At 34.0% G+C, this 15455-nt stretch overlaps 1 protein-coding gene across 4 annotated transcripts in view; it reads right to left on the reverse strand.

Annotated features, from left to right (window-relative positions):
- Positions 1–15455, reverse strand: part of RYR3 (ryanodine receptor 3) — a 200449-nt gene that overhangs the window by 63333 nt on the left and 121661 nt on the right. For all 4 annotated transcript variants that reach the window (XM_058829273.1, XM_058829270.1, XM_058829271.1 and 1 more), the window contains exons 47-57: positions 14780–14949; positions 13903–14123; positions 13443–13533; positions 11898–12038; positions 10173–10336; positions 9168–9246; positions 7883–7972; positions 6367–6516; positions 5728–5790; positions 5212–5287; positions 4919–5042 (exon numbers count right to left, since the gene is read on the reverse strand). In XM_058829273.1, coding sequence (XP_058685256.1) covers positions 4919–5042; positions 5212–5287; positions 5728–5790; positions 6367–6516; positions 7883–7972; positions 9168–9246; positions 10173–10336; positions 11898–12038; positions 13443–13533; positions 13903–14123; positions 14780–14949 — 1369 coding nt within the window. The remainder of the gene's footprint in view (positions 1–4918; positions 5043–5211; positions 5288–5727; positions 5791–6366; positions 6517–7882; positions 7973–9167; positions 9247–10172; positions 10337–11897; positions 12039–13442; positions 13534–13902; positions 14124–14779; positions 14950–15455) is intronic.

Consider the following 15455-nt stretch of genomic DNA (forward strand, 5'->3'; position numbering starts at 1 on the left):
ATGATGAAGGTACACAGACACTGAGTAGAGAAATTACAAACATATGTTCCTATAGTTATAAGTAAGAATATGTGTTAAGTAGGTAAGAAATTATATTAAGTAAAATAGTTTGAGGTTTAAGCTGTAATAGTGTGACATAGAGTAGGTTAGAAATCTAGAAACTATAACAGAGGTGTGTATGAGGGTGTGACCTGTCAGCTTAGTAGCTAAGAGAGAGATTCAGTGCAGCAAAATTAAGCAAAGGTGATAGGTTAATAAATGAAAACAAGCTTTGTGTCAACTGCCTATTGGGCTAAAATGTTACATATTGCTGTGCAAAGAAGAAGCTCATGACTTCCTTGAGCTATGGCTGACTTGTTGCTCCTCTAAACCTCATGCCTTGAGACTGATATCTTATCTGGCTACTTGAGCAATAAATCATTTCAAAGCAAGGTGGTCCCATCCCTCATTCTTCATCTCAACACTAAATTTTCATGAGAAGAAGAAAATGACTATGACAGTTCTTAATTATCAACTATCTAGGAAGAAATAGAGAAAAATGAACTGACTTTAATAAGAGGTTTAATAGCTTATGATTAAAGTTTCCAAAGTACATGTATTTTAGGATAACAACTTTATTGTGCTACCTTATTGCACAAAGCCATCATGCACCTGAATCTAAAAAAATTAATGCTTTGGTCACTCAATTTCTACCACTGGCACATTTACATTCCAAGTGTTTGGGAAGTCAGCAGTTGCATCTTTACAAAATCAGCCACAGTACTACCCCTCATTTGATTAATCACTGTTAAACTTGATTTTGTCCTTTAATTTTATGAAGGAATGAAGCCAAAATTACTTCAGGTACTAAATGAAAAGTTAAATGCAAGTAACAAACTATTATCTTATTAAAGTATTTGAAAAAATTCAACAGAATACAATAATTTCTAAAGAGGCATGTATTACTTATTCTTTAAGATGAATTCATTACCTAAATCATGACTGATCATACTAGATATTAAAGAGGAATAAGAATACATGTGGTTGTCTGTCGCTAAAGGACATGAAATGATTCACACGAATGTCTCTTAGTGTTAGAACAGGAGAAAGGCCACTTTATTCTCTAACTCCAGTATTTATAGATTCTCAACAATGACCAGCAATTGGATAATTAAGTTACCACCTTTCCAAGCACACTGGTCATGTGAAAAGTCCATCAAAAGACGTTTCTTAGAAGGAATGTGATAAACAACTTATGTTTATAGAACTATCACGGGAAAGTAACTAAAACTATGAAAACATAATCAGAAGGCTTTAGGTTTCAGGGTGACAGTTGTCTGGGCCTAGATTAAAAATATTTTATTAGATTTGAAGTATAAATGAAACCAACATGACTGAAATTCTAAAATTCTGTAGGATCACACTCAAACTAGGGTTGGAAGGAACCTCTGAAAATCATCTTATGCAAGTCCCATCTCAAAGCAAAGCCCCAAGACAAGGTCGCTCAGAACCTTGTATGATAATGTACTGAGTAGGTTCAAGAATAGAAATCTCATCATGACCCTGGAGACCCTATAATATTTGGCCACCCTCACCATGAAAAAATAACAGTGAAATATTTTCTTATATCTAACTGGAAACTTCCTTGTAACCACTTATTACTTTTGAGGAGTTAGTGTATGACCTCATTTTCTCTATAACATTGCATGGTTGAAGAGAGACATAAATCCTATTGCAGCCTTCTGTTTTAAAACTGAAAAAAATCCAACCACTCCTCAAAGCCTCTCCTGGCATAACATTGGCATCCATCCACAGAGCATCTCAGTGGCTTCCCACTTGAGTGACTTTGTTCTCAATGTCTTCCTTAGCACTGGAGAACCAAAAATGGGACAACATACTCCTGATAGAATCTCACGATCCATCAACCTGCAGAACACACTTGCTGATAAGGCCTATTACACAGCTTTCAACATCACAGGGACACATTCCTGATTCATGTTCAACTCGCACAATTCTAAGAGCTTTTCTGCGTATGTGCTCTCAGGCTCAGCTCCCATATTCCTGGGATTATTCCATCCCAGGTATAGGACTTTGCATTTACCTTTGCTCAACCTCATAAGACTTCTGTCAGCCCATTTCTCCAGACTAGCAAAGCTCTGAAGGGTAGCCAAATTCTCCAATTCATTGCTAAGTGTTCATACAACAAATCTTCAAACAGTGGTTTCTGTCTTGGCATCCAGGACAAGAACAGGGATTTTTTTTTTTTTTTCATTTCCCTTTTGAAGTCACTTAATTCTATACATTTTTAAATTTATTCTTACTTGCTTTCACAAGTCATTAATTCTTTCATCTTCATTTCCTTGAGGTTCTCTTGTAATTTTTTTAGTTTGCAACTTCTTGATAGTCTCTTTATTCCAATATCAAAAGAACTAAACACTGATTGAGATTTTCTATTGGTAGATGGTGGGTTATACCTGGCACATCTAACTGGTTTATCAAGTGAGAAAGTAACAGTGACATTAAAGAAAACCTCTGGTTAATCATAAATAGCTACTTCATCTGCTTCTATACAGCCTCTTCAAATCGTAGCAGATAAGACTCAGCCCTTATCAGTTAAGATACAATAATCCTGCCAAAGGGCATGCAGAGACTACAGAGGGGCTGAATGGTGTGTCAGAGGTAGGGAAGAAGGAAGACACCGAGGAAAAAGCAAGATAGCAAGAAAAAAGGGAAGCTGCTGCACTCACTGCTGTGGTATAAGAAAATGGTCACTTGTACCAAGAGTCCTTACCACTGGTATGGGAGTGAATTGAGGAAGTAAAATGGAATATTAGACTAGCAATTTAATACAGCTGTGAGACAAATCAAAGCAAAAAAAGTAATTCTGGGAGGAAGTTGATGCAGAAGAAATTTTAACAACAAAAAAATCTAACAATAAAATGTGTGTTCTTGACCATGTCAGAACACAGTTAAGAGGAAAGAAATGTTTTTTTTTAGTCTGGGGGACCACAGCCAGAGAACCAAGGAAGACATTTCAATCCCATTTTAAATACAAACTTAGTAAGACTCTAACCTCCCATCTTAATTTAATTTATGAAAAAAATGAATAAAAATTCTATTTTAAGAGTTCTAGTTTGTATACTTCGATGACTGCCTATTAATTTATCACCTGTACAAATTATTTAGTATGAATTAACAGCTATGTATGCTTAAGAGGCATCTTCTGCTGCCTCACTCTCACTAAGGAGACTAAGTATTTAGCTGTATTTTCAGTGAGGTCACTGTAGATACCTTCTTTTTGAGTTTATAAGAAGTCATGGTTCCTAAGAGAGTACACATATTTTCCGAAATACTGAAAGACGTGGATAGGTCTGTAGGTATAAAAAACAATATCCAAAGACCTTGGAGAGATTTAAAGATACTTAACAAAATACCATGATGTTTCTAACATGTACTTGAGTTAGGCCTGAGAGATTTATCTGTATGTCATAAACACAAAAAGTATGTCAAAAATTTTCTCAGCAAAGAGCAAAAAACCCCAAAACAGAAGCAGATGGTATAAGTAAGTACACATGCTGTTCCGCCTATACATTTCCAATTATAAACAATTCCTATGTTTTAATGATTAGTCCAACATTTTCAAGAATGACATCTTGAAATGTGATAATTGCAATGACTACTTCAAAAGATTATATATATATACATATATGCATATATTCATCTGAAGAAAACATTGAAAAGAGGATAATCTTGATTCATCCTTATACAGTTACTGCAAACTCTTTGCCCCTATCAATGAAGAGTTGGAACCTGTTTTTTCAAGTTGATTTTTCCCATGATGTAACATGTAACACCGAAAAAAGTGATTTCCTGACCCAAACAGATGCAGCTGAAAAATTTGACCAATTCCATTGGTGTTTCAGCAGATCATTCATTTGCACTAAGTAGACCAGTTTTTCTTTTTCAGTGGCTCTGAAGCAACTATGGAAGTTATAAAAATATCTGATTTCATACCTACACTTTGGGTTCAGGCTGAGAGCCTGCATATGTGGCAGGAGGAAATTTTTCTCTGTAGTAATACAGAAATGTATACTTAGAACTGTTTTCTTGTCTCTTAGAAATATTAATTCTTGAAGCAAAGTTACTTTTTGCAGATGTTAAAAATTGATTTTAATAAATTTCTGAGTATACTTTCAATAGAGACACAGACTTGAAAAGTAGAAATAAATGAAAAAAGGTAACATCTGATTCTATGTGTGTACAGAAAAAAATGTTCATTAATACAATTTAGTTCACAAAAATGCTTGATGCCAGCAAATTGAGGTTTCCTATGTGTTAAGGTGTTTCGCATACAATAAAAGAGGAGATTTATAGTAGAGTAATTCACAATTCCATCATATAAAGCCACATTCTACAGTAGGAAGTCCCCACAGGGCAGCTTACTTTGAGACACAGCAATTCAAGTTACAGTAAAGGAAGTCTATGCTTCTGCTAGAGTAGAAGTTCATGCCCACAAAGGAGCCACTTTGTCTTATTACTACAGAACTCAAAGCAATATTTTTTTTCAAAAACTGGATTAAAAAGCAGTTTTAAATATATATGTTTCAGCATCAGAACTCAGATTAATTTTTCCATTGATACTGCTGGCTGCTAACTTTGACATTTTGTTATCCTCTTATCTATTGTTGCATTTTGTATTTATACAAAATATATATATATATATATAATATATATATAAGTATGATCACATACTTATTAAAAATGTTGCCTGAATATGCTATTTTAGAAGAGTCTTTCTGAACATGAAAATAACTCTGATTCATAGAAGATATGCTGAACAGTAATTATGTTAATAACTGCCAGTCTGCAGTGAGATAAGATTAACATGCTGGTTTGTGCATTCAATGCAAGCAAGCAACTAAAAAAACATGCAACTTACCGAGATATGATTATACCATTGACTTGAAGGAATTTAAACAGTTCTTGTGCCTTTTCACGGTCCCGTGATTTCTCCTTGGCTGTCAATGTGTCATAAGGCACCAGTAAAGGGTGACTACCTCCACCTTTAGTAAGTTGAAAGAACTGTAAGTTTTTCTACTGTAACATTTATTCTGCTTCATGTATAAAAGGAACTAGTCACTTTTGATTGTCTTACACTGTCATCTTTCAGATTGTTTCTTCTCCCTCATTCTCCTTGTCTTTTTTGGTGTGGTTTGCAGGATTGTGGCTTACCTTTGCTTTCCAACTCCATTTTCTTCTTTTTGGCCCATATATTATGGTAGTTTTCTGCCATTACCTCAACCATTCCCTACATCAGAAAAAAACAAGAAGCAAGATTAGGTGACAATTAAAAATTCTGTAATGCTATTTAATTTTACGATCTTGAGTTAAGTCTACACTCTTGTCATGAAGAAACATCATAGTTAAGTGGAATTTCTATATTCAGCTATTCTTTGAAGTCAGCACAAGCACAGAACACTCATGTTGTTGATGGCCCCTTCCCTAGCTTTGTGCTTAGTTTTCTCTGGGAATTCAGGAAGCGCCAATGGCATGAACAGTAGAATTTTCATCTTTCAGTATGTAAATAGCATGCACTCTTTCTACAACAGCTTATCATTACTACAATCACACATACACTCATTAAACCTAACAAAATTCAACTTGTTAATAATAATGAAAGCAAGTACACCCATTTGTATATGGATATTTATCCTTTCAGCATAATATATGCAAAACACAAATACAAACCTGAAGCTCCCTAGAAAGTGCCACATTAGAGAGATCAAGTGGTGTTGGGCTATACCCATTTCCCTGCAGTGGAAAAGAAAATTATTCTCAGACAAAATAATTTCAGATAAAAGAACCAAATATTCTATTACAATGTCTCTGTCATTGACCTGATTAGAGTAACACCATTCCCAATTATACTTTCTTGTAGAAACAGTTCACCTATTTTGCAATGTTCTGCAGGCACTGGATGATTAAGAGAATAGGTTTGCTATTGTGGAAGCATGCATGTTGCTGCACATACTTCGATCTCTCTATTCACAATGGGTGGCAAGCTGCAAAGAACTAAGCTTTTAGTCTGGGAGGAGACCAATCATGAGACATACAAGATGTGCCTTCAAAACATGACAGAACCATGTGGGAATTAAGAAAATTAATATATATGGTGTCTTACGGCCTCATTGTCTTAAAAACTTTGTGGAATCCCCTCTTTAGTGTTGCACAGTGTTTATTATAGTGACATGATTTCCAGTTTTAGAACTCTACCATTGAAAGTTTCTTTTCACTGAAAGAATATAAAATTGACATAATTATTTATAATTTTTTAGTAAATTATTGAAAAGGGCATTTGTTTTCTAAACTTAAGGCATTCTACCTTACCTGACTAGACTGAGATATGCTACGAAGCTTTTCATTTTCACGCTGATGCATCATTGCTTCTCCTCCCTCCTTGGTTCTTTCTAGGCTCCATCCCAAGGCTAACATGGTTTTCAGTGATTCTCTGGCAGGCCAACGATAAATTTCCTTTTCCTTTGAAGAAAAGAATACAAATTTGTTTCTGTATTTAGTAAGTAGTAAAATCACAATACAAATATTCTGTCCTTCTCTATAAAGTGCCACATACCCCAAAAGTATAGAAAATTTGTATATTATACAAGAACACAAAATATAGTTCAGATTTAAAATACTTACAATTAAAAAAAAAATATTTTTAGTGGCATTTATTGCTGGGTTATGTGTTAGAAGCTAAGAGCACTGCAATGAGCCCTGGAGCAAAAATGTAGATTGGACCTGGAAACTTATTCATTAGTTCTACTAGCACAAAACAACAAAAAAATGATGGTTCTGTGAGTGCTATAAATCAGCTAAACAAGTATGTATCTTCAAATACATCAAGCACTCAAGACTTTTTTTAGTCTTCCTATATTTATATCTCTGCACAGATACAGAAGGTTACTAAACTATACACCTCTTCATATAAACACAGTTACCAATAAAAAAATAAGCAACAGCCCATATTGCAACACTCCTTTGAAAAGTAAAAGTGTTAGAAAAACTCTGAAAATTTGTGGCAAAATTCTGAGTATGTCATATTAAGACTTATCAAATCAATTAAATAAAAGAATTTCAGGTTGCTCAAAATGACAGCTTTTAGGGATAGATCTGACTTATGTTCAAAATTCTGATTTCAGACAATTCAGAAAATTCTCTTTGAACTGGTTAAATAACAACCAACAATACTTTGGCTCCTCCCCAAAGATTCCAAAGCAATTTATAAACTTTAGGAAACAACCTCTTTAATTCCCCTTGATTCTTGTCATGTCTGTTTTCTGAATAGGAAGAGGGACATATGTAATTGACTTGTGTCTCCCAGTGAATCATTACAAAAATAAGTAACAGAATTAAAATTCATTTCACTGTTCTGAAAACTTGGAGACATTTTGCCTAGTCAAGAAATTCAAAATACTTTAAATGTTTTTCTGCATTTTCAATTGAATCGTCTCCTACGCATTTTTTACATTTTTCTACCAACTTTATGGAAGACAAAATTGTCTTCAGATATGTTAAATTATGCTTTTATTAAGCTCCAGGAGTTTCTGCCAGTCATTTCGCATCCATGGAAGCCTGAAAAAACTGTGCTACTGATATTTTTTAATTCAAATTTTCCCAGGCCTATGAAGAAACAATGAACATTATGACTAATGGAAGCAAATGATAAAAGACTCAGTGTAAGATTAACTGCAAAATCACTTCAGCATAAAATTGTACCTATTAACTGTAAGAATTCTTGTTTGTGCCTCTGCCTGACATCTAACAGAATATATTTGAAATGGATTTTTAAAAGCACATGAATCAGTCTACTTCATATTGATACAGCTGAAATTTCCTCTATTACCTTTTCAGCTAAAGTTTTGAAAGGCCTTATTAATGGGTGAGTCTTCATATTTTCATCCAGTGAAACACCATATTTCCATCCACTATTAGTCTGAAAAAGAAAAAACAGCCAAAACCCCCACTGAAATAAGATGAGAACAACATTGATGAGTGAGAGCAAATTAGCCAGTTTCCTTTGTCACATCAAACTGCTAACCCACTCCAAGAACTGCTCAGCGCCACAGGAGAGGAGCACGCATCCATCTGTGGACACGCAGGAACAAAACATGCCTGAGACAGAATGGATGCCACCTGTGAGCACTGAGACAGCACCAAAGATTGTCCCAGTTCTCTGTCAGGCTAAAGTCAGAAACACAGAGAAGGATATGCAACATTGACCAATCAAGAACTGAAGAATGTAAGTAATGAATCCCTTACCTTAAACAATAACTGAAATTTATAGTTTGAAATTATTCTGTGTATAGTTACATATGTATGTGTACATTCATTCTATGGGGAATAAAGCAGGGAGTACAATGGAACTGATAAAGGATCATCTCTCAATTGCCAATACCTTCCTCTACAAATTTGTATACATAGGCCCCCCCCAAACAAAAGAATTATCTCATACAACTCTTCCATAAAACTGCTATTCATTTGTTATTAATTGTTGCAATAAATTATTTAAGAATTCATTGTCTTTTCTTGTAGCTCTGTCGGAATAATGAAACAGAAACATGACATAGTGACAGAGCATTTGGAAAATTGCAGAGCAATTCAGTACATAACAAGCTTTTTAAAGCTAAGAAGAAAGAAAAGCTACAACTACTTATCTGAAATAAAAAATTACATTAGGCTGTACTTTCTTAGATCATGGAACTGCTGCAGTAAAATTGAACCTCTGACTCCCAGTCAAAAGGCACCATTACCTGGCAAAGAGATGCCTAAAGAGCTATATATTCTTACTTGAAAATAAAAAAAAAAATAAAAAAGAGAAAAAAACCTCCAAAGAACAACAAAACCCCACCAAAACCACAAACAAACAAAGAAACAAAGAAACACCCAAACCAACCTCCCTCTTTTCAGTCCCCTCAAGTCTCTCCTAATAAATTCTTTGAAAAAGTAATGTATTGCAATGCATTTTCTTAAGCAAGGGGTTTCTTCCACATATCCTAAAATAAAGATGCAGACATCCATACACTCTGAACAAGGGCCTATCAGTTAAACTGCCCAGTTTCAATTTCAATATTCACTCTCAGAATTATTTACTAGTCCTGGACCATTGCCAGTCTTAAAATAACTCCTACCTTTTCAAAGGCCCATTTATCATGGGAATGTTCAGCATACTTGCTTACAATATACTCCAGCTTCTCAGGAAGTACAAGGCTGTAAGCGAAGAGGGCAGTGGTCATTCAATCATAAGTTACTGCAGTCTGATTTATGAAAAAAAGTCAGCATAATATAGCACTAATCAAAATGCTTCACCTCCAAATGAAGGCAAGGCATTTGGCATGGGAATTCCTTATTCTTTAAAATAAATGCCACAAAAACTGCATAGCTATAATGGCATTTACAGAGAAACTTTAAGTATGTAACAGTCACACTTTTTAGCAACTGAAATCACAAAGAAACAAAAACCTGCTCCACCATAATCTGCAGGTAATTTTGTTGCTAATTCTTAATATAGAATAATATTAATATGGATGTTTCACAATGCACAATGATGGAAGGATAAGACTTTACTAGCAAGAGTGAGCTAGCGATCCTCAGTCCTTGAATAAAAAGTCCGCATTTAAAAGCACAAGATTACTAGGAAGGCCAAATCTCTATTTAATCATCCTTCTGAGATCAGTTCTCAAAATTAGTTCTCAAAATAAAATGAAGATTTTATAAAAGTTGGGCTACAGACCAATTGAATCACCGTATTTTTGTGATCTTGTACAAATTGTCATAAGCACATGCAAAATAATGATGGTTTATAATTTATCTATCCCAAACATTTGAACTATTAGGCAATAGAGTACATAATGAATATAGAATTTACTATTTTCTCTGCAGACATAAGATGGAAATATTTAACAGCTGTTCAGGGCGGAGAAGAATATGTTTTATGTCTGACATAACAGAATATCTTGCAGTGAAGTATTTGGCAGGAGAAGCAAAAATCCCTGTACTACTTCTGAAAGTTCTAATACCACTAACATGTCAGTCACCAGCCAACTCTCCCTCCCTACAGAAGATAAAAAAATGTTAATAAGGAATAGTATAAAAATATTCAAGAGAAGGAAACCACTATGAATTACATGACTCACTTTGATGTGCTGACAGGTTTGGGATCAAAATTTCCTTCTGGATCCACTGAAGTCTGCTTTTCCAAAGTTGATGTAATTCGTGTATCTAAATAATCAGGGGGCAAGGCACCAGCTATAGCACTTAGACAAGGCAAAGCCATTCGAAAGAGCTCTGGATCATACTTCTGCAGGAGAGATAGGAACTGGTTGGAAAATCCAATAGAAAAACATGCAAAATGTTAGTAAAATCCAAGCAGCCATAGCAGTGTACAAATATTAGAAAATGCAAACAAACAGTAAATCATATTTAAAACTCAAACATAGAGCAAAATTATTATTGCATGACATCTACTTGCCATTATATCAACATGATATATTCTTAAGACTACTCAGATTGGCATGAGCGTGCTGACACTGTGTATGTATATGCAATATGAGTTCAACTCGAGCTTTCTTTAGGCCATGAAGGCCTGTTTAGGGAGGATCAAGGCTTGTTTGCCTAGTTACAGAGCATGATCATCTGTAAAACACTGCCTTAGCTCTAAAATAAGTAATTACTGCAGAATTAGCAGAAGCCATTGTCATTTTGCCTTTCTTTTACCCTGCACTATTTAATTTTAAAATATGCTCATTAAAGGAAATCGTAATTTCCTGTAGCAAAATAATTTCTTCATTTTTAATGACATCAAAGTTATAGATACCGTAGAACAAAAAAGAATGGTGGAGAATACTAAAGGTCATCAGATCAGATTTACACAACTTTTCTTTCACTGGGCTAACAACCATTTACAGAAAAATAAAAATGTTGTTCTAGAAAGCCACCAGTATTGGCAGAAACAGGTCATGTTAATTTATCTGTTAAAATCAGAGATGCAATAATTGGAAAGATTTTCACACTTGTGAAAGCAGTAAAAGAGAGGTAAATGCTACTAAAATCAAATACAAATAAAGCTTTTATTTCCATATTATAAATCAGAATGCCTATAGGAACAATCATGTAAATCTGTTGCTTAGAAAGAAAACATAAATTGAGACACAATTAATATGATTTTTTCTTGTTCTAAAGCAAAAACTGATTTTTGATTGGGCTAAATTTTGATCCCAAGCAAGCACAAAAAGTGTTTACTCAGTAAGACATTTTTCATATCAGAAACCCAACTTTTTCTTACTGAGAGAAAAACTGAGTAAGTTAAAAATTCCCAATATCAAACTTGGTAAACAAAAAAGGAAAAGTGTTTACTTCATAGTACATTGCATCATATCTCTTCAGCTGGTCAATAGGTGGAAAACAAAATACAAATATATATTTGAAGACTGACAATGTAAATTTATTCTGCATATACCAACACTTTGATAAGCACATACATATATTTATCAAAATTAATTTTATGTCAGTAAAAAGTAATTTAAAATGTTTAGTAGAATCAAGATAGGAGAGCAAACAATGCTGACATGTTAGTGCAGTGAAAACTAATCAGTGTATATATGTGAATATACATACACATATCTCCTTATTAGTAATATAAAGCTTATGAGTATATCAAGCAAAGATTTGACATTTCATCGGCTTGGAGAAAATCCTTCAAGATTCAGCATTCAATTTTTCACTTCATTAAAAGCACTCATTGCCTCCCATATTAGATGAAGCAACCCTTAAAATAGGAAATTTCTGATCTTGGCACAGCAAATTATCACTGTAATGCTTTTATGCCCACCCCATAATGTAATGCGAATTGCAGCCATTACCTTATGAGACAAGGAATCAAATATTCCCCAGAAAAGTTTTTCAGTTAAATGTAATTCTTCCTCTGCTGCAATTCCATAGCTTCCCATTCCTGAAGGTAGACAGTAGTATTTCCAGCACTGCTCATAATGATTTGTCAGAAGCTAGATTTTCAAGAAATAAAAATGCATGTGAAACATTGCAATTTAATAAAGTAGAAAAAAAGTCTGTTATGTTAGACAGTTACAGGAGTAGTATTATTTGTGTCTCTTCATTTCCAATGGCTCAGAATAATGGTCTTTTTTACTTCTTTCTCTTTTAGGAAGAGCAGCAGAGCCCATACTGTGAAAGTATAAAGCCTGTATTATCTCCAGTTCCTGCTGTGGGATTCTCAATGATTACAGGGAGTAGAAAAATTTCAGAATTGTTACCATTTGAGCACAGACTAGCTCACAGGAAAAAAATAGAGACAACAAAATGGGTATAAGGCAGGACATGATAGATTCTCATGAAAAGTTTTATAAATTCAAATTGATTTAACTCCTGTCATTTGTAGTTGATGTCTTTAGTGTTATTCAAAACACTGCAAAAGACACCTGCAGTACACCCTCTTGACTGTGACTGCTCAGTTCTGGAAAAATTTACATAAAAAGCTATCAGACAGGAAATCTGTGAAGTTACAAAACTAGTATATATGATTACTGGTGCACTTTCCATAAAATTTCAAATTTCTACCTGTTTTTTCTTTAGAGCTAAAAATTCTAATCCCGTGGAAATTTTAAAAATTTCTTTTACTATCAGACTAGAATATTGACATTTTAGTTTTTACTGCAATTCTGTGTAAGAAGAGAAAATAATAATTAAAAACCAGACTAAACACTCCCTCTATACCACATTTGTAGTCAAAAATTAATGATGCTCCAGAGTAAGTTTGTGAATATGGCAGCTCTGCTTTACAATATTATAAAATTTCAATTTTTTCACAAAAAGACACAGACCTAAGATCAGGCTGTTTTAACCTAACCAAAAAAAACCCAAAAAAACAAAAAACCAAACCTGATAGAATAGTTCTAAAGAAGATTTCTATCATCTAACAATTGTAATTCTGTTTTTACAGAACAAGAGGATAGATAAAACTTCAGTTACTCAAAAATAAAAGGTGAATTTTCTTCCCTGCATCCTGTCTTTTAGATTCCTTGGATTTTAAAATTCACTCCTGACTGTGCATCCCACCAAGAGTTATTATAGTTCATATAGCAGAAGAAGAAATCTCAAGATAACACTGACATTTAAATTGATACATTCAAATACTCTCTAGCTGAATCAACGGGAAAGTCGACAGTTCACTATACAAACTACCATAATCACCTTACTGTTTGCATTAGGCATGATTTTAAAAATTTTGCAGGCATTAAATTTAATTTGAAAGACTACAAAACAATAACATTATTTTCAATTCAGAAGTAATTTTACATTACTTTACCCTTCCCATTCTATTTTTAAAAACAAGACAACAGTTTGTTTTGAAGTTTTATGCTGGATGCATGTACAGAAAATAAAGTATTTACCTTGAGAGGCATTTTACAGTATTCATTGAGCAGGGGCACATCAAAAACCAGCCTTCTCAACAGCTGTTGTAGCATAGAGGGACGCAAATGGCTGTAATTTTAAAAAATAGATGTTATTAGCAAAATTCATAGAGTTCATTGTAAATGAAAAAAAAAATTGAAGTCAAGTTACATATTGGGAGACAAAACACTTATTAAAAGTATTTTGAATAAACAGTGCTAAGTGCTTAAGAAATCTCACTATCTACCTATAGAAGGAAATAGCACAGAACATTGTGCTACTTCAGAACCCTCTTAGGCAAACAGACAAATCTATATTTTAGTTCCTGAGGTAACACAGGTCATTTATTTCATTCAAGAATAAAATAGTCTTAGGTCTACACTACAAGTAAAGAAAGAAGTTGTTAAAATACCTATTCTGTACAAAAGAAGTTAATTTGTACCCAGCTATCATACGTACTGGCAAATAGCAAGCAGGCATTCCTCAATAGCATCTCTCTGAGCTTTCGTGAGGGACCGTCCCTTGGATAACCTATATATTGTGTGAAGCGTGGAGTCAACCAGAGAGGCATGATGCTCTGTTCCAGAAAAGAGGGGAGCACATCTTTTGAGTAACGGAAACACAGCTGAGCAAATATATCTATTTAGTGCGAGAGCTGCCTCTGTGGTACTTAGAGAAACCTGTATGAAGTAGTAAATGATTATTAGTATCACACTGCATAAAGGTCACTAAATATGAAGGCTATAAAACATAACAATGTAATAGTCCTTAAATCTCTTAAGTGGCTGGGTCCTAACATCGTATTCTCGGTATATACATGAAGACTAAAGACATTTCTTTTTCACCTGGAGAAAATTCAAGTCATCCATTTATGTCCCATCTCTTGTGCCCCTGCATTCTGAATCAATAGTAGCAGAAAACAATATGTACCTTCTATCTTGCTGAAATAGGTTATAAACCCCACTAAGCATTAAATAAAACTTGTCATCTCAATTTCTTCATGCATCTGGATTTTCAGGGTAATTATTGGAAATAAACATGAAATAAAAGCAATCATTAGGCCTATTGCAGTATACTCAATGTACTTACTGATTACTGTACAGCCTGTATCAAAAGATCTTAAACTACTTTTACACCTCATAAAGTGCTACTGAATGCTTATAGTCAGACTTATGCACTATAAATTAAGAGTAAGTGAATGAATAATGATTTTATTTTAGAGTGAGCCCATAATAGCTTTGTTTAAAAGCTGTTTTGACTTGGAATTCCAGTTTTTTACACTTACAGAGCCACTATATCCAGCCACTCCACCTAAACTCAATAGTGAAATACGTACTGTATCCAAAGAGGCAGAAGCTCTTAAATCTGGCAAAAATCCAACTTCCAGTAGGTGAAGAAGGAAGCTTTGGTCCTTAATACCATAGACACGGTCCAAGAAGAGTACCATGGGTGCTTTATGATCAGGACAGAAACTGGCAGACATGTCTGGCTCATTTACTGTGCCATCTACACAAATATACAATGCAATTTTTAATAGTGGGTAACTGATAAAACAAGAAACAGCAAAGCAATGAAAGACATAATTACATTTAATGTGTACAATCATATACTCAAAGAAAATTACATTCTTGTTCAGTTTTGTTCTATCTTGAAAAAGAATAGTTTAGAATACTAGGTTTTTATTATTTAAAAAACCCTATTATTTTGTAATTTAATTATCTTTCACTCTTAAATAAAAATTTAGAAATGCATGGTAAAATATTCTACCAAATCACTGGATAATGTGGAAATACAAAGGGACTGAGCCCAAGCTTGAATATTTTACCTAAAGACGTATCATCTCTAGAGCCACTGCTGGAGACAAAGTATTGGCCCATTGGAGTAATGCTTTAAAGTATTTCTTATGTTCTTACATTCTCTGCTATACATGAGCAAATATCTCTGCCACTGGAGCAGCTCAAATTGATGCAGATCTAATTAAAACTTGAAGAACAGTTCTCTGCTTACATTCA

Source organism: Poecile atricapillus, chromosome 1, assembly GCF_030490865.1.
Source record: "Poecile atricapillus isolate bPoeAtr1 chromosome 1, bPoeAtr1.hap1, whole genome shotgun sequence".
Lineage (NCBI taxonomy): Eukaryota > Metazoa > Chordata > Aves > Passeriformes > Paridae > Poecile > Poecile atricapillus.